This window comes from Lolium rigidum, chromosome 1 (assembly GCF_022539505.1).
Source record: "Lolium rigidum isolate FL_2022 chromosome 1, APGP_CSIRO_Lrig_0.1, whole genome shotgun sequence".
NCBI lineage: Eukaryota > Viridiplantae > Streptophyta > Magnoliopsida > Poales > Poaceae > Lolium > Lolium rigidum.
Window position 1 is genome coordinate 72148697 of NC_061508.1, and position 25394 is coordinate 72174090.

General features: G+C 48.1%; 1 protein-coding gene across 1 annotated transcript; it reads right to left on the bottom strand.

Annotated features, from left to right (window-relative positions):
* Positions 1–15525: 15525 nt before the first annotated feature.
* Positions 15526–19821, bottom strand: LOC124647128 (calcium-dependent protein kinase 12-like). Its single transcript, XM_047187114.1, has 8 exons — positions 19329–19821; positions 19011–19154; positions 18785–18937; positions 18555–18667; positions 18311–18469; positions 18117–18244; positions 17305–17975; positions 15526–15632 (listed from the first exon to the last, which is right to left on the bottom strand). The coding sequence occupies exons 1-8, from the start codon at positions 19813–19815 to the stop codon at positions 15526–15528; spliced, it is 1962 nt and encodes a 653-aa protein (XP_047043070.1). The 5' UTR covers positions 19816–19821.
* Between the last annotated feature and the right edge of the window lie 5573 nt (positions 19822–25394).

Here is a 25394-nt window from a genome sequence, read left to right on the forward strand (position 1 = left end):
TTGGGCCCCTCGTCTCAACAGAAGATACCCGGGCAGCAACCTTGGAAATTCCGCCCAGAAGCATGCATGGAGGTAACCGAGGGAACCTCGATCACGCAACAGGGAGAAAGAAAAGGCGAAGGGTATCAGACTATGGAGAACGGGAACATGAGGGCATGCAATCAATCCATGGCCGCGCCCGTTCACCGCACCTATCAGCCACGGAGCAAATCGATGCGCCATGCTACCTCCACTCCTATATCGACCCGAAGGACGGGCGGGAAAAATCTAGTCACCTATTAAGGAACTGCCGACACTTCCTGGAAATTCGACAGTTCTGTGATGACCTCAGGAGTGAAGCTATATCGAGAGTTCACATAATGGAGAAAAAGGCAAGATCTTACAGCTATCGGGCGGAGCCATATATCCCGGAACCGTACGAGCCAATGGAGAAGGATGAGTACGTGCCAGCCGAGGTATTCCCAGAACCGCGCGGGCAGGTCAGCATGATCCACAAAACCAGCTTCTCAAAGAGGGAAATCAAGAAATTCTCACGAGAAGTGAAGTACGCAGAAGTCGCTATGGTTGATACACCTGAATTCATTGACTGGTCAGAGCAAAGTATCTCCTTCGACAGGTCAGATCACCCGAAAGTTGTCCCTAGACCAGGCCACGCAGCTCTAGTCCTCGAGGCGCAGATCGGAGGGTACAACATGAGTAAAGTATTCATGGACGGAGGAAGCGGCTTAAACCTACTGTTTGCCAACACGATGAAAGCTATGGGTTTAACAGTCGATATGCTAAGAGAGTCCGACACAGGATTCCACGGCATTATACCGACTCGACCCGCTTACTCTCTCGGAAAAACGTCATTAGATGTGGTCTTCGGCACGCCCACCAATTTCAGAAGAGAAAAGATCGAGTTCGAAGTTGTCGGTCGGGAGTCTCGGTATCATGCCATCCTCGGCAGGCCGGCGTTCGCCAAGTTTATGGCCATACCCCATTATGCTTACCTAAAACTGAAGATGCCAGGCAACAACGGAACCCCAATAACCATTCATGGGAGTTTTGCTCGGTCAAACACCTGTGACAGAGAGTTCCAGAAGATCCCTTCAAAATTCGGCGCTAAGGAGGAGCTCAATGCGATCGACGCAGCCGTGGATCATACGCAGCCGCCAGCCGACAACCGAAACGTGAGATCCGACGAGTTTGACGCTGCAAAGGAAGCCAAGAAGCTGCAGGTGCACCCCACTGACCCGAAGAAGACGGTCAATATATCGGCTGACCTCACGGCCACATAGGAAGGCGCGCTCATCGAGTTCCTCCGTGAGCGCTGGGAGATATTTGCATGGGAACCATCCGACATGCCAGGTATCCCCAGGGAACTCGCTGAGCACGCCCTTAATGTCGACCCGACGGCCAAACCGGTGCAACGGTCGATGCGTCGATTCTCGGAACCCAAGAGGAGAGCAATTGGTGAGGAAATCAATCGACTTCGTAAAGCGGGATTCATCCGAGAGCTCAAGGAATCGAGTGGGTGGCTAACCCTGTCATGGTACCTAAGAAGGACACCACCGCTCCGCGTATGTGTATCGATTACACCGGCCTCAACAAACACTGTCCGAAAGACCACTTCCCGCTGCCTAGAATCGACCAGATAGTTGATTCCACAGCCGGATGCGACCGCCTCTCCTTCCTCGATGCTTACTCTGGGTATAACCAGATCAAATTGAAGAAGGAAGATCGGGAGCTGACCGCGTTCATTACCCCACACGGCGTTTCTCGCTACAACGTCATGATCTTCGGGTTGAAAAATGCGGGAGCAACTTACCAACGTTGCATGCAAGCTTGCCTTGGAGAGCAGATCGGACGAAACATCGAGGTCTACATCGACGATATCGTGGTAAAAACAAAACACACCGCCACCCTCGTTGACGATCTGCGGGAAACCTTCGACAACCTAGACAGGTATAAGATCAAGTTAAACCCCAAAAAGTGCTTCTTCGGAGTTCCAGGGGGGCAAGTACTAGGATACTTCATCTCGGCCAGGGGGATCGAAGCCAATCCTTTGAAAATCAAAGCTATTCTTGACATGGAGCCGCCAAAGAATCTGCACCAAGTGCAGCAGTTGGCAGGACACTTAGCAGCACTCAGCAGGTTCATTGCCAAGCTGGGAGAAAAAGCTTTGCCTTTCTACAATCTGATGAAAAAATCGGAAAAGTTCGAGTGGACAAAGGAAGCACAGGAATCCTTCGACAATCTAAAGAAGATCTTATCGACATCCCCAGTCCTTGTAACCCCCCGTGAGAAGGAAACACTGCTCATGTACATAGCTGCGACAGCCCAAGTCTTCAGCAGCGTCTTGGTTGTTGAATGAGAAGAAGCAGGGAGAGTCCACGGCGTACAGAGGCCCGTTTACTACCTCAGTGAAGTACTCACACCTGCAAGACAAAGGTACCCCCATCATCATAAGCTGGCGTATGCAGTATGGAGATCGGCCCGCAAGCTACGGCACTACTTCACCGAGCATCCGATTGTCGTTGTGAGCGAGGCGCCGTTGAAAAATATAATGACCAATCCAGAGGCCACTGGTCGAGTGTCCCAATGGGCTATCGAGATAGCACCTCACGACATAACTTATGTCAATCGGACGGCCATAAAATCCCAAATCCTCCCAGACTTCGTGGCAGACTGGATTCAATCCCAGACACCGGTGGCACCCGACATGTCAGGATCATGGATAATGTATTTCGACGGGTCAAAACGAAGCACAGGCGCTGCAGCAGGAGTAGTGCTGATATCACCACAAGGAGATAAGATGAAGTACATATTACGTATGAACTTCCCTCTGCCGACAAACAACGAAGCAGAATATGAAGCACTGCTACATGGAATGAAGATGGCAAAGGCATGTGGGGCGACTCGCCTGGAAATCTACGGGGACTCAAACTTGGTGGTACAACAGTCGATGAACCTGTGCGACGCAGTTAGCGACAACATGATTGCCTATCGTCAGCTGTATCAAAACATGGAAGCCAAGTTCGAGGGGTGTGAGCTCAAACATATCGATAGAGCCAGCAACGAGGAAGCCGACACCTTAGCTAACATCGGCTCCACGTGTTCTCCCATCCCAGACGGAGTTTTTTACGAAGTAATCACTCAGCGATCAATAAAAGAGAAGGCGCCGACACCTTTAAAACCATCGACTGAAGAAGCAGAGGCAAACCCACAGCAAGTTATTGATGACGCTCCAGCTCTCCCAGCCGAACAAGTTCTCCTCCTCGAGCCATTATGGACTAAACCGCTCCTGGCGTACCTGACAAGGCAGGAACTACCGGTAGATCCAGTAGAAGCAAAACGAATCGTCAGGCGATCAAAAGCTTTCACCATAGTAAACGGTGAACTCTACAAGCGTAGCATTTCCGGTATTTTCCAAAGGTGCATTGCCATCGACGACGGAAAAGCATCGCTGCGCGAGATACACGAGGGAACTTGCGGGCATCATGCGGGAAGTAGGGCTCTCGTAGCAAAAGCCTTCAGGGCAGGATTCTACTGGCCAACGGCAGCATCGGATGCTCGAGATTTGGTCATGAAGTGCGACCCTTGTCAACGGTTCTCTCCAAAACCGCACGCCCCTGCAACAGACCTAATGACGATACCACTGGCATGGCCGTTCGCCCAATGGGGACTCGATCAAGTCGGGCCACTGCCGAGATCATCGCCTGGAGGACACACGTACCTATTAGTCGTAGTCGATAAATTCACAAAGTGGATCGAGGCAGTACCAGCACGAAACCAGAAGGCAAAAACAGTAGTCCAGTTCTTCAAGGAGATAACATGTCGGTTCGGCGTACCTCACAGTATCGTCACAGATAATGGAACCAACTTCGACTCCAAAGAGTTCCGAGAATTCTGCGATGACAGGGGCATAAAACTGAAGTTTGCATCAGTGGCTCACCCGCAAACAAACGGACAGGTGGAAAGGATCAACGGTCTAATAGGGGACGGCCTCAAGAAACGCCTTACAGGCGCAGAGGGAGCTTGGGTCGAAGAATTACCATCAGTACTATGGAGTTTGCGTACCACGCCTAACAGGTCGACGCAGTACACCCCATTTTTTCTGGTACATGGAGCCGAAGCAGTCCTACCAGCTGATGTTCGATTCGAAGCACCTCGAGTGACGGCATACACAGAACCCTCTTCCAACATCGCACTGCAAGATGCCGTTGACCTACTAGATGAAGCTCGAGACATTGCTTTAGCCAGAACCACGGTATATCAGCAGGCGCTGAGGAACTACCACAGTCGACGAATACGCAATCGTTGCTTCAGCGTTCGAGATATGGTACTGCGGCTGAAACAAAAAAGACCCTCGAAACTCGAGTCTCCATGGGAAGGACCTTACGTCGTCACCGAAGTGATACCAGGAGGAGCGTACAGGCTCAAAAATCCAACTTCGGGAAAAGATGTCGAAAACCCATGGAATATCGCACACCTGCGACGGTTCTATACATAGGGCGCAATTGTTTTTATTATTTCAATAGCCTTTAAGGTTGATTTTTCTTTATGAATAAAGTTTTAATCAGGTTCTCTGCATCCTCTTCTTCAATTCAGGCCCCACCACCTGAACAGGTCGACTGCGGCCCTTACCTTCGGCTCTTACTCCCATCGGGAGCATTGGCCCATAAAACACACAGTGTCATTAATTAAATACTCTCAACGAGAGCTAAGATTAGTGGCACACAAAAAACAACCAATCCAAGCCTCGAGAAAATACGCGAGTGCTGTCGTCGATGGTTACATTATCACAAAATAAGGCTCAAACCGGTGCACCGAGTGACGATGCCAAGCGTCTAATTCCCTCGACTAAGTCGACGGGTCTCGCTCTTACAAAACTTACACAAAGGCTTCGCAATAACATTGCATAATTCAACGAAGTCGTCGGGAGAGCAGGTTGAATTGATCACTCAGCCGCCCTCGACAAATAAAATAACAACTATCATAGCGTACAACGTACGCAATAAATTTATACAAAGTAATCTTATGCAGGAACTAAGGCTATTACATTCATAGTCAAGCCTCCCGGCCCCAATGGGCCTTCAGATCCTTCTCAAGACACGACTCCATCCGGGAAACGATGGTGTATGCAGGACCTCTGGCGGCATCATAATATTGGCCCAAGTTCTTCTCAGTATTTGCTATGGCTTTCAAGTCTAGAGACGGGCAACATGCCAATGTCGAAGCAAGAGCAAGCTCCGCACCCGCCAAGAGTTCCTTCCGCACCAACTGCCGAATCCTTTCGGGGGACTTGAATCGGGTGAACAAAGCAGATAAGGTTTCAGGTGCTTGGTCTAGGGGAAACAAGGTGTTCCAAACCATCGTGAGATGGGCGTGGAACTTATCAAAGTAATAATGCGCCTTCCCCACCCGGTACTTGAACTTCGCCATGACGACAGCCTTCGTACGATGCAGCCACAAGCCATGATTCGGGTGCGCAATGTCAGTCATTGCTTCAACCTCTTCGTGGATCTTTTTGTTCTCTTCAGCCGCATCTAAAGCTACAACTGGAAAGGAATAAGAACCAGTTAAGGGAATATTTGAAACTGTTGCAGAAAAGCAGAAACATGGGCTAATACTTACAGCCCAAACTTTCGGTAGCAATATGCAGACCATCAAGAGCATAATGTTCGATAGCTATCGCCATCTCCCCTTTTTTCTTCACCAAGGCCGCCATTGCACGAAGAGAAGTGATATCTTTGTCTAAACTAGACACCTGGTCACGCAAGTGGCGAACGAGGCTTGATTCATCATTACTCGAAGGATTTGGAAAAAGCCCAGCACGGGAAGAAGACGGAGGAATCTGCAGTGCAACCCTTAATTCAGATTGAGTATCAAAGTAAAAACTCCCATCGGGAGCGCCGGGCATGTGCGATACATTCAAAAGCATGTTCAAAGCATGTTCAAATTGGCAACAGAGCCGAAGTAAAATCAAACTACAACGAAGTCGCGACTGGTCTTATTTACAACAAGTCAAATAAAAAGTTCAAGGATTCGCTGATGACGAGCCAGGGGCGGATTCGGGAGCAGGCTTGGCTTGAGCTTCATCCACCAGCTTCAGAAGTCGGTTCGCACAAGTAACTGCTGATCGCTTGTAAGGTTCAAGATCGATCAAGTTATGGTCGCTATCGACAGGCAACGTTTTGGACAACTCCTCCAAATTTGATTCCATCCCATGTCCCATGAGTAATTGAAAAGTGAGAACCGCCCCAAATAAACGGCTGCGGCGTTTCATACCTCCACAGGCTCGGAAGGATCAACGAGGAAAGAAGCCGCCATATCGTCAAGAGTCTTGTCCTCCTTCATCTTTGGGAAGATCATCGAGTATAACCTTGACAACGCCCCTTTGGCCTTTTTCAAAAGACCAAGCACTTGGATGTTAGACTCCGCAGCAAGCGACAAGGCGTCGGCTATGAAATCCTCTCGAAGTTGATGACGACGTGTGACGGTTAAGTTGGCAGCATCTGAGAAAAAGACAGATCAGTAATCAATAATCAAAACACCCTTCAGCAAGTTGCGGGTTTTACCTAATAATTCCTTGATGGACTCGCGAAGGGCGCCTTCCTTTTTGTCGATTAAAGCTGCTGCTGGATGCTTGGCGTCTTGTTCATCCTTCAGCCGCTGCTTCAACTTCTTTACCTCCTCCTTCAGCAAGATGTTCTCGTTCTTGGCATCGGTGGCAAGCCTGTTGGCTTCCAGCACCTGATCAGCCGAAGATCTGACAGTCTTTCGAAGTTGGGAGTTCTCTAACTCTAGTCGAGTGAACTCTTTGGCGAACTCCACTACGGTGTCGACTGTGGCATAGATTGGCTGCGACAAGATAAGATTATAAGGATCCAACCGATAAAAGGGTATCCAGCGAAATGAAGCAAGTTAAATACTTACATGATCACGACCAGCCGATGAAGCAGGAACGTCGCCAGGAGGGATAACTGTCGACACTGGAACCTTCTCTACGGCCGTTCGTGAAGGAGGTGTCGATTTTGCGGGGGAAGGATTAGATTCTTCAGCCGATACGGCTCTCTCGGAGACCAGTTTCGCCCTCTTTGCAAGAGGGACTTCATCATCATCGTCATCAGAGCTACTTAAAAACAGTGCGCAGTTAGCATACGAGATGACAAGGAATAAATCAAGGAGGGAGCAAGAAACACTCACAGGTCAAGATCATCTTCGCCTGCGAAGATGCTTGTTGAGCTCTTCTTGGCAGGAGGAGGCGCGGCAGCGTCGTCGGCATCATTATCGCCTCCGTGAGGACTTGATTCAGCCGAAGCGATAAGGTCATCGTGTACCTGCTTCCGACGCCTACTCCTGACGAAGGCGTCATCTTCAGTAGCCTCTTCCTCTTGGACATTGCTGTCCTCAAGGACATGAGGGGCGTCCTCGGTTCCATCAGAATCTTCGTCATCATCCTCTAAAGCTACACCACTTTCGGGAGTTGGAGGATAGCATTGGGCAGCTGCAGGCGCCTTTCAAAGAAAAAGAGATTGATATACAACAGAAAAAGGGATGTCGGCAGTAAAAAATAAATGAAGAATTACCTCGGTTGGAGGGTGGTTAGCATCGTAAGGAGGACGAGCTGATATCAGGACGATATTGTCATTCTTACTAAGGCACGTCAGGCGACGGACTTCGTCTCGGAGATCATCGGCCGACAGATCGGCAGAGCTAACCCTGGACTCATCATCCTTACCCGAGTAAAGCCACAGTTGATGGGGGCGAGACATTAACGGTTGCACTCGACGCTGCAGGAACACTGAGACAACCTCAGTGCCGCACATTGTCAAGCCTCCCGTGTTTTTCAGAGTGACTATTTGATCGAACAGCCTGTCGGCTGTCAATTTTTCGTCGGGAGAAAGGGTGTTTTGCCAGGATTTCTTCGGCTTAGCAATCAGTTTGTCCTCAAAGGAAGGAAGGTTTGAGCATCGCCCGGATACTGAAGGATCTCGAAGATAAAACCACTTGTTGCGCCAGCCCTGGACAGACTCCTTCATCGGGTAATCGAAGTAGTCGACCTCCTTCCTGACAACAAAGCCGACGCCACCGACGACGGGGGGACTGTTGCTGTCATTATGGCGCTTCACGTAGAAGATCTTCCTCCAAAGACCCCAGTGAGGGTCAATGCCGAGGAAGGCCTCGCAGACAGCGACAAAGATGGATAGATGGAGGATGGAGTTCGGGGTCACCGCCGTAGCCGGATCCCATAGAAGTAAAGAAGAGAGCGAAGGAACTCGTGCGCCGGAAGGGAGAGGCCACGGAACGAAAGGCAGAAAACATAACAGTAAAGCCCTTCGGGGGCTTTGGGCGAGAAACCGCACCTGGAAGACGGATATCGTCCTCAGATGCGGAGATGAATCCGAGGGACCGCAGCTTGTTGATGTCGCGGTTAGAAATGGCAGAGGCACTCCAATCACGGCTAACCTTGGCCGCCTCCGAAGCACTGGCACCCTTCTTTTTACCCATGGCGCTTGAAGCTCTTGAGAGAACGATGCGGGAAGAAGGAGAGGATGTGCGGGGAAGATGAGCAGTAGGAGGTGTAAAAAAGTAAAAATGAGGAAGCCCTCTATTTATACCGCGGAGATTGTCATCAGATCGTGGCCATAACTCCGTGGGCGTCGTGGGAGGTGGAGCGAATCCAGTTGTACACGTGTCACTAGAAAACAGGATGGAATCGGCGGCCCATTATTCCCACGTCGCGCGAAAATCGAGGAAACGCCTCGGTCGCTGCGCGTGCACTGGTCAAAACCTAAAAACTGCCTGCGCAGAACTAGGGTGGGCCCGGAGGGTCAAGTCTTGTCAATCAGGTCACAGCAGCAGCGTGTCATTAGTGACGTCATGGGCATTGTTGATTGCATACAAAAATGTCGAGTGGTCAACTTGAGCCTATGCACGGATTGCAAGTACCCGCACCTAGGCTCGGGGGCTACTCCCGTCGGGAGCGCTGTCGCGCACCCGACAAAATGAGGACTCGAAGGAAATAATTGACTCAAGTCTGCACCCAGGCGTAATACGCCCGCGCCCAGACTCGGGGGCTACTCCCATCGGGAGCGCCGGATGCGCACCCGACGAACTTTTTCGCACTCCAGGATCATGCCCGGGGACTTGATTCTGTGTAGGGTAACGTTGTTTTGCCATCGGCAGTTAACCAACAAAAGTTGGGCACGTTATTCGGTATCCCTTGCATAAAGAAAATGTATCGGATGGACTACAAAGGCTTGCAGGAAAAAAAAGCTTCGGCAGAAGAAAATGGTCGAGTAGTACAACTTGAGTCTACGCACGGATCGCAAGCTTCCGTACCTAGACTCGGGGGCTACTCCCATCGGGAGCGCTGACGCACACCCGATAGAAAATAGAAGGCAGAAGAAATGCAAGAACGATCAAGGAAAAGGAGTTCGGAAGAAGACATGCTCTAGTCTCTACCCGAACTATGTTCGGCTAGACACTCGGGGGCTACTGACGTGGGCATTACCCTTCGGGTAACCGATGTTGCTCTACCCTACACGGCCCAACTGGAGGCCCATAAAGGTATCCGATGGCAAGGTGGGCCACCAAGGACGGTGCAGCGGGAGATTACTTGAAGTACAAGATTTGAAAGAAGCAGAACAAGGAAAGTTACGAGATAGATCTATTGTAAACCTAGTCGTACTCGATTAGGCTTCTCGAGACCTGGCCTCCTATATAAAGGCCAGGAGAGGGGCTATCGAGGACACAATCAATCTTAGCGATCTTAGCCAACAGAAGCTTAGAACTAGGTTACCCTAGCGATTAGCTATCTCTACGAGATCACAGCCGAACTATTCGGCACCCCATTGTAACACCGTTTTCATCATAATCAAGAACAGACAGGCAGGACGTAAGGGTTTTACCTCATCGAGGGCCCCGAACCTGGGTAAATCGCTCTCCCCGCTTGTCTGTGTACCGATGTCTCGTGTCAGCTTGCAGGATTCCATCAACCCTAAGCCCCAATCAGAGGGCATTGCCGAGGAGTACCCTCGACAACAGTACTTAATGCAATTGTCTGTTGTTTGCAACTTAATACTGGAAGGGGTGCGGATGCTAACATGAAGGTGGACTTTTTAGGCATAGATGCATGCTGGATGGCGGTCTATGTTCTTTGTCGTAATGCCCTAAGTAATTCTCATAGTAGTCATCATGATATGTATGTGCATCTCTATTTGTCAATTGCCCAACTGTAATTTGTTCACCCAACATGCTATTTATCTTATTGGAGAGACACCACTAGTGAACTGTGGACCCCGGTCCATTCTTTTACATCTGAAATACAACCTAATGCAATCATTGTTCTCTTTTGTTTTCTGCAAGCAAACATAATTCTCCACACCATACGTTTAATCCTTTGTTTTTAGCAAGCCGGTGAGATTGACAACCTCACTGTTAAGTTGGGGCAAAGTAGTTTGATTGTGTTGTGCAGGTTCCACGTTGGCGCCGGAATCACTGGTGTTGCGCCGCACTACACTCCTTCACCAACAACCTTCACGTGGCCTTCATCTCCTACTGGTTCGATAAACCTTGGTTTCTTACTGAGGGAAAACTCGCTGCTGTACTCATCATACCTTCCTCTTGGGGTTCCCAACGGACGTGTGCTTTACCGTCACAAGGAGCTGCCCCTACACGCCAGCATCGTCCACCCGGTCCTCGTACGGGCCCGCCTGGAAGGGGCGCAGCTGCTTCGTCTTCCGCGGCATTACTTACGGGCGGCGCGCTGCAACCTTTCCAGGCCCGCGTTAATGGCGCGCCTCGGCTTCCGCGAGCGTGCGTAGCTGGGCGGCGTCGCAGTGGCAGGACATTGAAGGCGAGATGGCGTCCAAACCTCTTAAAGGGACGCTGCCGGCGCCCATTTCCCCGACCACACCATTGCCAGAGCCCACATTATCCACCTGACCGACGCCATGGGGAAGAAATGATGGCCGTTCCGCAAGACCAAGAACGACCACGAGGCTAGCGGCTCGCGGTCCAGCAAGAAGCCATGGGTCTGGCGGTACGTCCGCATCGAGCTCGCGCGCCGCCTTTCAGAGGAAAACCGACCGGTACCATGGCCGAACGCAAACCTGCCTGGAGGGGGCTGGTACCTCAACTCGAGGCGCGTGCCGACCCCCCCCCCCCCGTGCCGCACGAGGGACGAGAGCGCCGGGACGAGGTGCGCCGCCACCGAGCGATCTTGCCACCAGATCTCCAGGAAGATCAGACGTACACGCTCAACTCCTACAACTGGATCTCTTTCGGGACGTGGGAGTTCGACGCGCGTCGCCGTGCTGGCTACCTCGCCAATGTCAACTATTTCGACCGCGAGATCGCCGCGGAAGAAGAAGAGAACGACTAGGAGGACGCGGATGAGGACATGGACATGGCAGAGTACGACCACGACGACGGCGGGCCGGCGTGGGATCCGGAGACCCAGCCGCCGGACATTACCGAGGAGGAGGCCATTGCCATGGGACTGGCCAATAGCAAGCTCGACGAGCTCAACGAGCTTGCTTTGTGGGACGGGCTCGGAATCCAGATTCGCGAGTCTGCGCTCGCACAGGGGAGGCCGGCGACTCCTCCGGCCATGCCGACACGTTCCAACGATCACGCTCCAGCTACTGCTCCGGCCTGGGATCCCTGACCACCTTCAGCACAGCCTCCTGCGCAGGTGACGGCCTAGCCGCAGCTGCCGCAACCTGCCCTACCTCCTCCACCGCCGGCGTACCAGCTTCCATGGCCGACGCCGGAGTTCATTGACCTCGTGAGCGACGACGACCAATAGGCAGTACCTAGTTTTACCACGCCTTTATGGCCTTTTTATGTTTTTTATTAATGTAAATTATGAATTTATGAATGAAAAAAAATTATGCGTCCTGCCGCTGGAGCCACCCCCGACGCAAACGGACGCGTGGGCGATTTCGACCATTTCGGCCGACACAAACGGACGCGCGTCCGAAATGCGTCGCCTCGTTGGAGATGCCCTAAAATCGACATGGCCGTGCTGGAGCAGCGAGGGCTGCACGGTCGCCGTCCTCTGCGACGTCGTCGTCTTCCAAGCGGGAGTGGGGTTTCTAGTTCCTCGTCGTCCTCAATGACGACCCACTCGGCATCTAGAGGCTACCGGACAAGTTTGCCAAGTTCGTCGCCGGCAACGAGCCAGTCGCGCCTCAACTGCGAGAGGCTGGCTGCGGCTTCTGCCGGTGCCTGGTGGACATGCTCTTCGACGGGCCTCCGGCTGGGAGAAGTTCGCGCGCTTCCACGACCTCCAAGCCAGCCGCGTGTGTAAAATCGGTATATTATTGATCAGGTAGATTCTGGGCTACTCGGATGCCTTCCGAGTCCCTCGTTCTCGTTTATATATGGGAGCACTTTGCGGTGCTAGCTGTTACATCGTATGTGACTAGGTTTCCTATATGAACCTAATACAACTCTATCTCTAACACCCTCCCTTAATCACAACTTCATCAAGTTGAGATTATTCTTAAAGTCTTCAAATGCTCGAACGGACAAGGGCTTGTGAAACCGTCTGCAACTTGATCTTTGGATGTAATTAACCGAATCTCCAGTTGTTCTCGCACAAAATGAAAGTCAATATCAATATGCTTTGTCCTAGCATGAAAGACTGCGTTCGCTGATAGATATGTGGCTCCCATATTATCACACCACAAACAAGGCGGTTGTCTCAATCGAACTCTCAACTCTGAGAGCAAAGACTGAACCCAAATAACTTCAGCTGTTGCATTAACAACAGACTTGTACTCTATACTTGACCTAGACACAGTATCTTGCTTTTAGCACTCTAGAAAATCAAGTTTGATCCAAAGAATACTCTATCTCTAAGCGTGCTCACATTCTCGTACCAAGGCGGAGAGGAGATGAGCGTGAAGGTGTTCGATGATACGTCCTGCCGCCGACACTACCACGGCAACGACGAAGAGAAGGACGATTGAACACGCCGAGTATTCTTTCTTCGCAGCGAAAATGGTCACGGAGATTTCTGTATGTTCTCCCTGCAAAGGACCAACACGACTATCATTACCAGCTGGATTTTCCAGTTTGGATGACTGAGATTGCCTGGGAGTGTTCTTTCTTAGCAGCGGACATACGAAATCTGAGAGGCCTTCCGGAATAGTACCTCCGTGAAGACCGGCTTCGTGGGGTGGAAGTAGTCTCAATACAACCCGTAGTGGCCACCCTCTCGGTCGCGCAACAAGTTTTCCATGCGAGGCCTTGCCAAACCCCTGTACGCTGGCCTCTTCGTCTCAGTGTGCTCATGGATGAAGGAGGCCGCGGCAACCATGAGTTTTGAAGAGCCATCTGGCGCATCGTTCGATGAGCTATCGAGAATTTCGTTGATGGAGAAGTAGATTGATTGCCTTAGCTCCATCCACGGGCAACAATAATGGATCAATGGGTTGGGTATTTGTCACAAATCCCCAAAAACAGTCCAGATTTTCGCACCAAGCAATTGGCCAAACAGGTCGTGGGCATTAATGCCGGTGGGTGGTTCCATGTGGACGGGTGTCAAGGTAGTGGCTGCAATGAGGCCGACAAGGGCACTCCACAACACCGGCACCAATAGTGTCCTCCGACGAGCTGCGGGCCGAACAGACAATGGCGAGCAGAAGGGCACACGACGGCGTCACTCTACAGTTGCAAAGGGGAGGTAGGGTCGTGAATGTCTGAGGTGGGTATGATGTTCTTGGCAGACGGGCTCCGGGCCAACTAGAAGTGGACGCGAGCGGACTCACTTGTTGTCCCCGCCTATGCATTCCAAGCCCAAATTTGGGCCACGAATGCGTCGCCGCGGATACGCCTATCAGTTTGCGTCGGGCATGTGGATTGGGGTTTTACCCAAATTTTGACCAGCCGGACTCAAACAGACATTTTTGGTCTGTTTGCGTCGAGCCGCTAGAGACACCCTTAACACCCACTCAAAATTTTAATTTTTTATTGTATTTGTTCATATTCGAGAGAAAAAATTTCAAATTCAGCAAAGTTTTAGCAAGCAATGTCCCCACTCACTTGATTTGTTCCCACTCGTAAATTTTCCTGGGTCCGCCCTTGCTTGGCACCACGGCAAAACCGTACCACGTTAAGTTGTTGGACATCTAGCTAGCTCGATCGGCCTCGGTTCATATATCCATCCACTCCGGGCAACATTTTCTCCCATGATAGTAACGTAATCCGTACATTTTTTTCATGCAAACATCGCAAGATCGACTCATACGGTCACATCACACCATGTGTGTCTCCATATGCATCTCTTTACTTATCTTCCTTTCACTTTTTCCCCTTTCTTTTTATTTCTCTAGGACACTATATGTTGGAGACTCCTACATGTTGCTATAGCGTGGAGTGTAGACATGCATGTGACAGCTTCTTTACTGGACGGGCAAAGAACTCTAGTGACTTGCTTTGCTGGTGTCTTCACCATCACACCAGCTCATCTGCAAAGACGACACCAAGAGATCTTAAGGGCATGCATTCATGCACCCATCCTTCTGTTAGTTGCGGAGTATTATATGTGTGCTTAAGCTATAGCTTGGCCCATGCGGTATTGAAACTTCAAAGTAGGGCTGCTGGTCTTGATGGGATCTTGACCAAGCTTTGGTGTCCATCTAAGACCAAAATGTGTGTTGTTAATTCGTCTTCCTTTAAAAAGCACTTGCTCCTATCAAGTTTGCTCTTGGCTACAATTCCTAATAAGCTATTACATTTTTTTAGATGATAATAAGCTATTACATGTTTGCGCTAGTTTTTATTATTTCTTATGTGAAAACCGTTTGTTTGATGGGCGGGCCCAGGACAGATACACAGACTAAAAATCCCTAGTTTGCTCTTTGTTGGGCCCAAGGGGAAGTGACCACTTGGACTATATGCAGGCCCATCCGAGGAAAAGCGGAAAGGAGAATTAATTGAGACCCTTTACAAAAATAAACAGGCGCGCTAAAGTAGAAAAAAAAAGACTTTTGGTATTGTTAAAAAATATTGCTAGCTCAAAAAGGGAAGCAAAAATACTGAGAATGCTAAATAGTATGACCAGATGTCTACCGTATATGCAATGTTTTTGAAACTTGCTAGCCTCCTTGCACAAAGAAACAAACCATTTAACCACCATCACTCACCCGCCCCTGAGTTGTTAAGTCCAAGAAGATAATATTGATTTGTTCAAAAAAAGAAGAAGATAATATTGCTTGATTTATCTTTATTTTTGTGCATTAAATAACATTTGCTAATTACGTTTAGAATAAATACAATTATTTTTCGCAGGGTCACTCAACTCAAGCCGCTTGATTAGCATAATGAAATCTTTCCATCTCCACACGGTTTCCATCCTGGTATTTATAGTTATTCGCTTCTCTTTCAGTGTTCACCACTCTTCCATCAACACCCATCTCCAGCAGGTTGTTGTTTTGAAAATCTTGTTCATTATTTCCACTAATGTTCACTCCAGTCCCACGTGCTAATTTTTGACAAAGCATCTTCTTACTCAGCTCTTGGTCGTCAAGTTCCTTGACTTGAAGGCACTTCTTCCATTTCCGCATTATCATTTTCTAGTTTTTTCAGTTCTTTTTGTTCTTCATTCTTGTCATTCTTCCAGCCAGTGTTTGCTACAAATCAAAGAGGAGTATGTTAAGAAATAGCACAAGGCAGGCTTGTAAGAAAATTTGACGGAAACCAACTATCCCAAGCAGTACAATTTATCTAGTTTTTCAAAAGTAGGGTCTTTTTCATTATTTGACCAAGTAAAATTTCTCACAATAAACACTTACTCTTTTATTTTATAGTGTTCTATAGTTGAGTTGAAAATTCTTGACCATTTATATGATTTGCAGTGCTCAGAACTCTTCTAATAGTATTAAAGTCTCCACCTGCCACAAAAGGTTTACATTTTCCTGCTAAATATGTAACAATTCAACAAGAAATTATCTTTGTCTCTACTATGAGCAGCACCATATACTTTCACTAAAGTCTCACCCGAGACCTTCCTTTTTATTTGAATTCTACAACGAAAATCGCCTCCTTGTTCAATTATATCAAAAAAATTATCATTTTCTCCTAATAACATCCAACAATATTGACCTTTAGCTGGAACAAAATTACAAGTAAAACTTATATTAACACTCAAATTTTGTATGAAATTAACCCACAGAAATTCAATTTGGCTCTCGAGTGCGTATGTTACCTCTACCAAAAAAACATATTTTGAAATGTCAAAAAATTTGACAAAAAATTCACAACATGCACATATCCACAATATATGTGTGTTCGTCAAGTTTCGAGAAAACCCAATATTTTTTTGGTCTATGTAGAAAAGATAAAACTTGTCTTGTAAAAAACCTATTTTTAGCAATAAATTTTATCTTTTTTACACACGCCACATGATAAGTCAATTTTTCATGAAACACCTTTGTGGACGTGTAACACATGGAGATGTTCGTGTGGATTTTTTGTTTCAAATATTTTGACATTTTAAAATACGTCTAAGATGTACTGTGAAGTAAGGGAAGCATATGCTCCCATGTGCCAAAACACCACTCCCACTCACTCAATATTTTTTAGTTCCATGAATCCGTACAACCTATAAATTGTAATCTCTAATGACTTCAAAATATAAAGTTCTTTTTTTGCAGGTTCACTCGAAGCCTTGGAATTAGTAAAAATTAAGGGACATAATAAATGTAATAATCAAATTAGTCTTCCTAGCAAACTATCTCCTACTTTTCATCTGCATCCATCTCCGCCTCTAATTCTACCAACTACTTTGTATCCTGCACTTCTACTTAAACCAGCTAAACTTCTTACACATTTATCTACTTTCTCTAACTAGCTAGTTCCTAAGTATATGTATCTAAAAACCACCTAAGTTTCATAAGTATCTGTATCTAAAAACACCTTTGTGGTCTTGGATCAAAACCAGGTAATTTTGACTCACCATCCAAAGGAACAGTATCAGGTCTGAACTTTTGCTAAATTAACTTTCCATGTAGCTCCCTCTTAAGACTAAATAAAATTAATGGAACTCTTAATTTCTATATCATTATTTACTACACCAACCTTATCAGCAATGCTATCATTAGTTCATCACTAGAATTGAAGAATGTAGGCAAAGCATTCTCACCAGGCATGTTTCCAGGTTTTTTTCTGACCTCTCCACTGCATTGTCCATCATCTGATATGTGTTTGCTCTCCCACTTATCCTCCTCCCTATTTCTAAATTTTTTTCTTTATCTACCCCAGTAGTCACTTGAGAACTGTTGACATCCTCTATGTATTTTTCACCTGCTAAGGTCCCACTAGCAGATTCATCTGTATCGGTCCCTCCATCCTGGTTACTCTCTTGGATCTGTTGTGCACTGTACTCATGTTTTCTAGAAAAGGCATCAGAATTTATCTTATCATCAGTAATATCTGCCATCCCCGCATGGTTTTTATCCTGGTATTCATAGTTATTCACTTCTTTTTCAGTCTTTCCCAGTCCTCCATCAACACCGGTATCATGTATGTTGTTGTCTTGAAGTACATGTTGCTGATTGTTTCCACTAATGCTAACCCCAGTCCCACCTTTTATCTTATCATCAGTAATATCTGCCATCCCCGCATGGTTTTTATCCTGGTATTCATAGTTATTCACTTCTTTTTCAGTCTTCTCCAGTCCTCCATCATCACCCGTATCATGCATGTTGTTGTCTTGAAGTACATGTTGCTCATTGTTTCCACTAATTCTAACCCCAGTCCCACCATCTAATTTCTGTCCAAGCAACTTCTTTCTCAACTCTTCTTCAAGTTTTTTCTCAAATTCAGCTTGACTTGAAGGCACCTCTTCCATTATCACATTATCATTCTCAGGTTTATTCAGTTCCGGTTCTGCTTCTTTCTTTTCATTCTTCATGCCACTGCTTTTGCTTGTCTCGATGACTCTCGTTCCATCTTTCTCACCATGTGTTGCATGTCTGTTCTTTTTATACATTAAAATAACGATTTGTAGGTAATTAGCTTCAGAAGTTTAGCATTGGTTAAGTGTATCATCTTAATGTATGTTGAATCATGCAAGATAAAGTATACTATTTTTTGGTTAGGGGAATTAGTATTACCCGTTGTTGTCTTTGTCAAAGTGTTGAAATGGAAGCAGCAAATCCTCCTCCTTTTCCACCTTATGTTTATTCATCATGGTGGCCAGGAACTCCGTGTAATCCACGTTGCCGCTCTTGTCTACATCAACCTGAATCATAGTGAAATCTTCATATACTTATCTTATGCTGAAACAAAATACAAGTGATGATCTTACCGCTTCCATAAGCTTCTGAACCTCTGCTTCGCTAATCTTTGATGTCAAACCAATCCTCAGCTCTTCAAGTGTGATTTTCCCGCTCTTGTCTGTATCCATGTTACGGAACATCTGTTTCAGGCCCTCGATTTCCTCCGGCGATATCGTCTCTGCAGTTGACTTGGGATGAAATGAAAGGAGCAGTGCGTCAGCTCAATTACACCTAAAGACAAAGTAGATGTCATCTTTGTCAAGGAGGATTCACCTTAGGAGCTAGTTGTTTTAGCTTGTTCGTCTCCTTGAATTGCTTTGCTTTCAATATGGCCGCACCATCCATAGGTCCGTGAGATGCACCACCTTCTTTGAGCCATGGGTGTTCTGCACATGGATGAAGACGTCGATTTATTGGTATGCCATATATATATATAAACTATATATACAATTGCACAAAAGCTGGTCTATATTCATAACCAGAGATGGTGTACTATTAAGTACCTAGGGCCTGCACTGCCGTAATACGCTTCTTGGGATCTCTGTTTAGCATTTGTCTGATAAGATCTTTTGCACTTTCAGATATCGCCGGCCACGGGCTGGTATAGAAATCAACTTGGCCCACCAGTATAGCATCAAATATGCCCTTCTCCGTTTCTGCTCAGATTTGCAAATTGCAGCATTTACTTCTGTGATAGTATGTTGGGCAGAAGATGTATGAAAATCTTACCTGCCCAGAAAGGTGGTGATCCACATAAGAGAATATACAAGATCACTCCGGCGCTCCAGACATCAATTTCTCTCCCGTAATTTCTATGCAGAACTTCTGGCGCAACATAGATTGCACTTCCTACAAAGTCCTTGTACACTTTCCCTGCATTTGTTGGAAAAAGTGGTATAGTAGTATATGATTTATATGCAACGTTGAGATGAACTCTTCTGTCAAAAAGTTCAAAAACTATGCTAAATTCGCTGATACTAAGCCACTAAGGTCTAAATATTGTGGCATACGATGCAAAAGTTTGTGGCATGTTGCTGAACTGCTGACCAGGTTCGATGAAGATGGAGAGCCCGAAGTGAACGGCCTTTAGCGGGGCGTCCTCGGCGGAGCTGGCGAGCAGGAAGTTCTCCGGCCTGAGGTCCCGGTGCATGATCCCCATGCAGTGGCAGACGTGCACGACGGTGAGGATGTCACGGCACGCAGCGGCGGCCTGACGCTCGGAGTAGCTCCCCCTGGCGGCGACCCGGTCCAGGAGCTCCCCGCCGGAGCACAGCTCCATGACGAGGTGCACGCTGTCGGCGTCCTCGAAGGCGGCCCTGAACTCGGCGATGTTGGGCTGCGCGCGGAGGTGCTGCAGGACGGTGACCTCCCGGCGCACGCCCTCCACGTCGGCCCGCCGCAGCAGCCTCTGCTTCGACACGGACCTGCAGGCGTACCTGAGACCGGTGGCGCGTTCCATGCACCGGTACGTCGTTTCGAACTGCCCGCTCCGTAGCTCTTGCTCCAGGATGTACAGCGAGTGCACGTCCAACATCGGCCGCTGCAGCGCCGGCCAGACGAGGACCATCCCGCAGGCCGGTGTCGACCACGGCAGGGGCTTCGCGATCGGGGCCGCCTGCTCAGGGCATTTTGGTGGCGGCTTACCGTGCTCGGCGTTCGCCGACGGCTGGCGGCCCGACGGCGGCGAAGGCTGGATTATCGTGTACTCGGTGTTGGTGAAGCAGTTCCCCATTCCCTCTGTCTCCCTCTTCTCCGGTGACCTCGTCTTTCTTCGAGAGATGTTATGCGGGTGATCGATGAGGCTCATATGCCTCTGTTTGCTTCTGGTCCGGGGTTTGAGCTTTATGCCTTGTTTGCTTCTCCTGAGAGGGATGAAGATTCAGAGGAGACAGTAATCATTCAAGCCTCGGCTTTGATTTATCGAGCCGAACTTTCTTCTTTTAGGCGTGTGTAGAATTTCATTTTGAGATTCTTGTAGATGAGTAGAGAACTTGAGCGACGTGTTTGTTCTCCCGTGCATCAAATCATTGTGTTTCATTGCATACCAACGTGTTTCAAATTTCCGAAACTCAATGGAATCAGATAGCACAAATCTTAAAGCACTAAACATAGTGGATCCAACCACACAGAGATGCATGGAATGTCCCGCGCACTGGACATATACATTTCTCTAGAGAACTTAATTGTGACATGAGTCTGTAATGTCCCGTGCACTGGACACGTTGGCTTAGTCATGGTGAGATGTTCACAAATAGATTGTGTGTTGACATGTTTTCATATCTATATTTTTGTGAGTAGTTTCAAAACATTTAACACTTATTGCCGGACTATTTCCAACTTGTAGTAAGTAAATCATTATAAATCAATGCAAGGATGCATGATACAATTTTTAGTGAAATGATATAATATCTTAGTTATAGAAATAGAAATACTCACTCTCAAGCACATCATAAAAATTGCAGTGCTTAAAACCATGTATATATTATTTGAAAACTATGCATTATTATCTTGGTAATAGACTGATGTTAATTTAACAACCATTGTGTATAAAAATAATAACTATTGCGCTAACAAAGAATTGGTCAAAATATGTGATCTTGTTTTTTCGCTCTCTTTGATAGGAACACATTTGTGAAGATGAATCACTAATCCGATTAGGGCATATACAATGGTAGAGAATGCATGTTTTCCCTTATCCCGCCACATCAGCTAGAAAAGGCCTTAGATATAAGTCATACAATGCATTATCTGTTACAGCCATCTCTAGCAATTAGTATTAGTACTAATAATTAAATTTTGGTAGAAAATTTGTTGCTAAGGGAAGACATATATGATACAATGGAGAAAATAGTCTTCCCTTATTTTCTAAGAGATGATCCCTTAGCTAAGGGAAGACAACCTTCTCTCTCTGCATTCTCTCTCCTCCAACTAAGCAAAAATCTGACATGACATCTCTAAGGGAAGGCTGATATCACCCCATTGTACGTGCCATTAGTGCTTTAGGAGATACATCATTGTAAATTTTTAATTTATAATTAATACGATTAGATGGCATGCATCGGATGTGCTCTCTGTAAGGGAGGAGCTCCAACTCAAACCCGCCGCATCTAAACACTAGGTGGGGAACCATTTTATTTCTAGTCTGAGCTTTGCAAACCTAGGACCGAAACCTCTTCTATCCCAAGATATGCCATACATGGCTACACCCAATTGCCTACCCCAGGTGATGCGGGGTGGCCTTCGGACACCCCCTCACCAAGACCAACAAGTCCCCCAAGCGGACCAATGACAAGGGCTCGAGTTAAAGCTCTACATGATAAGGTGAACTCGCTCCTCACCACCCTTGATCTCGGTACGCCTTTGGATGGAATGCTACCTCATGCCGATGTGCTTTGTGTCATTAGGTACGAGGACCATCAAGACCCCGGAGGGGAAGACACACCATGGCCAAGGGAAGGAGAGGAACAACGGGACATGAAGATGGAGACGAAGCTGGACCCGATGTCACTCGAAGCGCTCGAAGGAAGAGAAGACGCCGGCCGGTCCAGAACCCGGTCAGACCGGACCACAGACCGGACCACCCGGTCCCAGGCCCGGTCAACCGGTCGCCAACCGGAGTTCCCCCAAGCTCGTACCGGAGACCAACCGGACGGAAATCTGCGAAGTTTCCGGTTGGCGACCGGTCGACCGGCCCCACGACCGGACACCCCGGCGCCTGGCCCGGTCTGACCGGCCGCCAACCGGACACCCAGTGCTAGGTCCGGTCTGAGCGGCCTCCAACCGGATCCGACGGGATTTGCCCCACCAAACTGCCTAAGTTATCCTGTTTGCGTACCTTTTCGCCTTGCTGGCCATGTATGCCTATATAAGTACCTTGGACCCCTCCTTTACCCCTTAGACATAAATTTGAGCTTAAACGAACTTTGAGCTTAGTCTCCCTAGGGTATCATCCCTCTGTAATCAAGGCACTCTTGTTGTTGTTTGGTGAATTGATCAGTGAGATTCTAGTGCAAGGCACTCTCTCTCCCTTACCAATTCCCTTTTCTCCAACACCAATCTCTCTCCGGGAATTCTGCCGCGTGCCTCTTCCTTGGAGATTCCATTGGCGTGATCTACCGAGTCACGAGGGTAAGTATCGGGTGTATCGGGTTGGTGTGCGTGCGTGAGTACCGTGTTCTTCGTGTTCCTCGTGTTCCTCGCGCTCTCCCACCTCTTCCCCTTGGATCTTGGGTCAAATCGCGAGATCGGGCCAATCCCTAGATCTCAGATCTCATCATATGGTATCAGCAGCCTTTGGTTACCGCGATTTTGACCCTCCACCCACCCGATTTCGTTTCTAGAAAATTTTCCAAAAAATAGCCCAAATGGCCTTTGGACCGATCTGTGATTTGGTTGAGTTTTGAGTGGTTTTGATCCGTGGATTTGGTGTCTTTGTGCTTGATCTACTTTTTCCCCAACTTTTAGCCTCCAATTCCATCGTTTTCCCGTCGATTTGATCTTTTGGTTTTGGTTTGGGGAAGAACAAGAGAGAGAATCGTGAAACCCGGTTTCGAAACCGGTCAACCGGCCCCCAGACCGGACCGTCCGGCGCAGAACTCGGCCAACCGGCCGCCAACCGGACGGCCGGCCCAGAGACCGGTCCGACCGGCCTCCAGACCGGACACGCCGGCGCCAGCTCCGGTCAGACCGGCCCACCGACCGGGCTCCCGTCTTCGACATCGACTAACACCACCGCCGACCACCACCACCACCATCATCTCCACCATCGCATGTATAACTTGCAGTACCCCTTGTAGCCCTCTTCTTTTTGCGATCTATCCCACGAGCGAAGCTTTTCGAGTGTTGCGAAACATCGCACGAGGTCCCGAACGTGAGGGTGTGTGTTGTGTGAGTAAAGCTCATAAGTGGAGCTCGTGAGTGGCAAGCAAAAGAGTAAGAGCATAGTGTGCTAGTGAAAAAAAAAGAGAAAAGCAAAGTGCAAAGTGCCACCAATACAAAAAGAGTGAAAAGCTTTTAAGCAAGCAAGAGAGATAGAGAAGAGAGACCTCGTGCGAATCTTGGTGTTTCTCCTCTATGCAACCTAGCTTCGATCTCTTCTTGCGTTAGTGTGACATTGAGCACCCTTGCTTAGGGATTTTCCTTTTTCCGCTCGTTCCTTGGTTGCACTAACCCCGTTCATCTCGTGTGTGAGTTCCACATTTTTCCGTGTTTATAGTGATCTTCACTTTGACACTTGATTTTTGGACCTTACCCACTTTTAACAACATACTCGATTTTGGATTTCGTCTTTTGGCTTTCCACCATCCACACCTAACACCATATTTGCTAGCTTTTGCGTGTGCCTTTGTGTGTGTCCCGATACACTTGATCTTACTTTGGGCTTGGTTGATTGCCTCAATAATATCTTACCAAGGTAAGAGTGCGAGGTAGTCTCCTTCCACTAACATCCACAACATAGTTCTTGTCTTGTTATCATGGATAGGCACGGAGACCAAGCAAAGGAGGATGAGGTCCTACGCACCTCCGAAAGGTTGGCCACCCAACACAACCTATGGGTGCAACGCCAAGAGTTCAAGGACCAACTCAACTTGTTCGAGACACGCATCGATGAGCAATATGAAGAAGTGGCTCACAACTTCGGCCAAGTGAACCAAGATATGAATCTTCTTCATGAAGCTATGGACAACTTGCATCATCAAGTGACGGCCAATGATGCAAACATGGAGAGGCGCATGGATAGCCTCGAGTGCGCCATCACCAACTTGGGACGTCGACATCGACATTGCTCTACTTCCTCATCGTCATCGACCTCATCACATGATGACTACTCTCATGATCACCATTCGTCCTCAAGCTCCGACTCAAGGCATGGAGATCATCATCGACCTCGTCGCCCACATGTTCGTCAAGATGATTCTCGCTCAAACTCAAGGCGCGGAGAGTTCCATCGCCATGCTCGTCCTCATGAATGTCCTCAACAAGAACAAGCTCTTCACCAAGATCGTCATCAAGCGGCTCGCCATGCCCACCATGGGCATGACGACCAACCCCACGACAACGTCTTCCACAACATGGAACCGACACCTCATCGTCAAGCCCATGTTGATGCTCAAGACCAAGGTCGTCAAGATCCACCAAGGCGTGACCTCCGAAACCATCCTCGCCATGACCAAAGGGGCCGAGGACAACCACAACATGATCAAGATGAGAGGGCCATCATTGGACAACGCCAACAACCTCGTCAAGATCCGCAACAACATCACCAACGTGAGCCAAGTGAAGCTAGTGTCCAACTCCACCGCCAACCCAATGCTATGGTTGGCCGTGGAAGACCTCCTCTACCACCCCAAGCCGCAAGAGATGAAGGCTTCCGTCCTCGCCGAAGGAACATGGAAGATGAAGAGAATATGTATGGAAAGCTCAAGTTCAACATGCCCAAGTTCAAGGGTGAAGACGATGCCGAGGCCTACCTCTCATGGGCACTCAAGGTTGACAAGATCTTCCGCATCCACAACTACTCCGGTGCCAAGAAAGTAGCCATGGCCTCCCTTGAGTTTGAAGAGTATGCAAACACATGGTGGGAACAAGTTGTTACTCAAAGGGAAGAAAAGGGTGAACCTCTGTTATCACCAGAATTTGACCAAGTCAGAGATGGGCCGCGATCAAGATGGACGTGGAAGAAATACGTGAATCGGCCTTGTTTATCAAGTTTGGGCTTGTTAGCCCGTGTATCTTTATATAGTAGGTTACGTAGAGATTAGAGTTTGTCTCGTGCACGGTTTAGTGCACGCCCACATTAGAAAGTCCCCTGGACTATAAATATGTATCTAGGGTTTATGGAATAAACAACAACCAACGTTCAACACAAACCAATCTCGGCGCATCGCCAACTCCTTCGTCTCGAGGGTTCCTCCGGTAAGCACCATGCTGCCTAGATCGCATCTCGCGATCTAGGCGAGCACGAGCCTGCCTAGTTGTTCATGCGTTGCTCGTGCTTGAAGCCTTTTTGATGGCGAGCAACGTAGTTATCTTAGATGCGTTAGGGTTAGCATTGTTCTTAGTATCATATGCTTTCGTAGTGCAACCCTTGCGCATCTAGCCGTCCTTGTACCT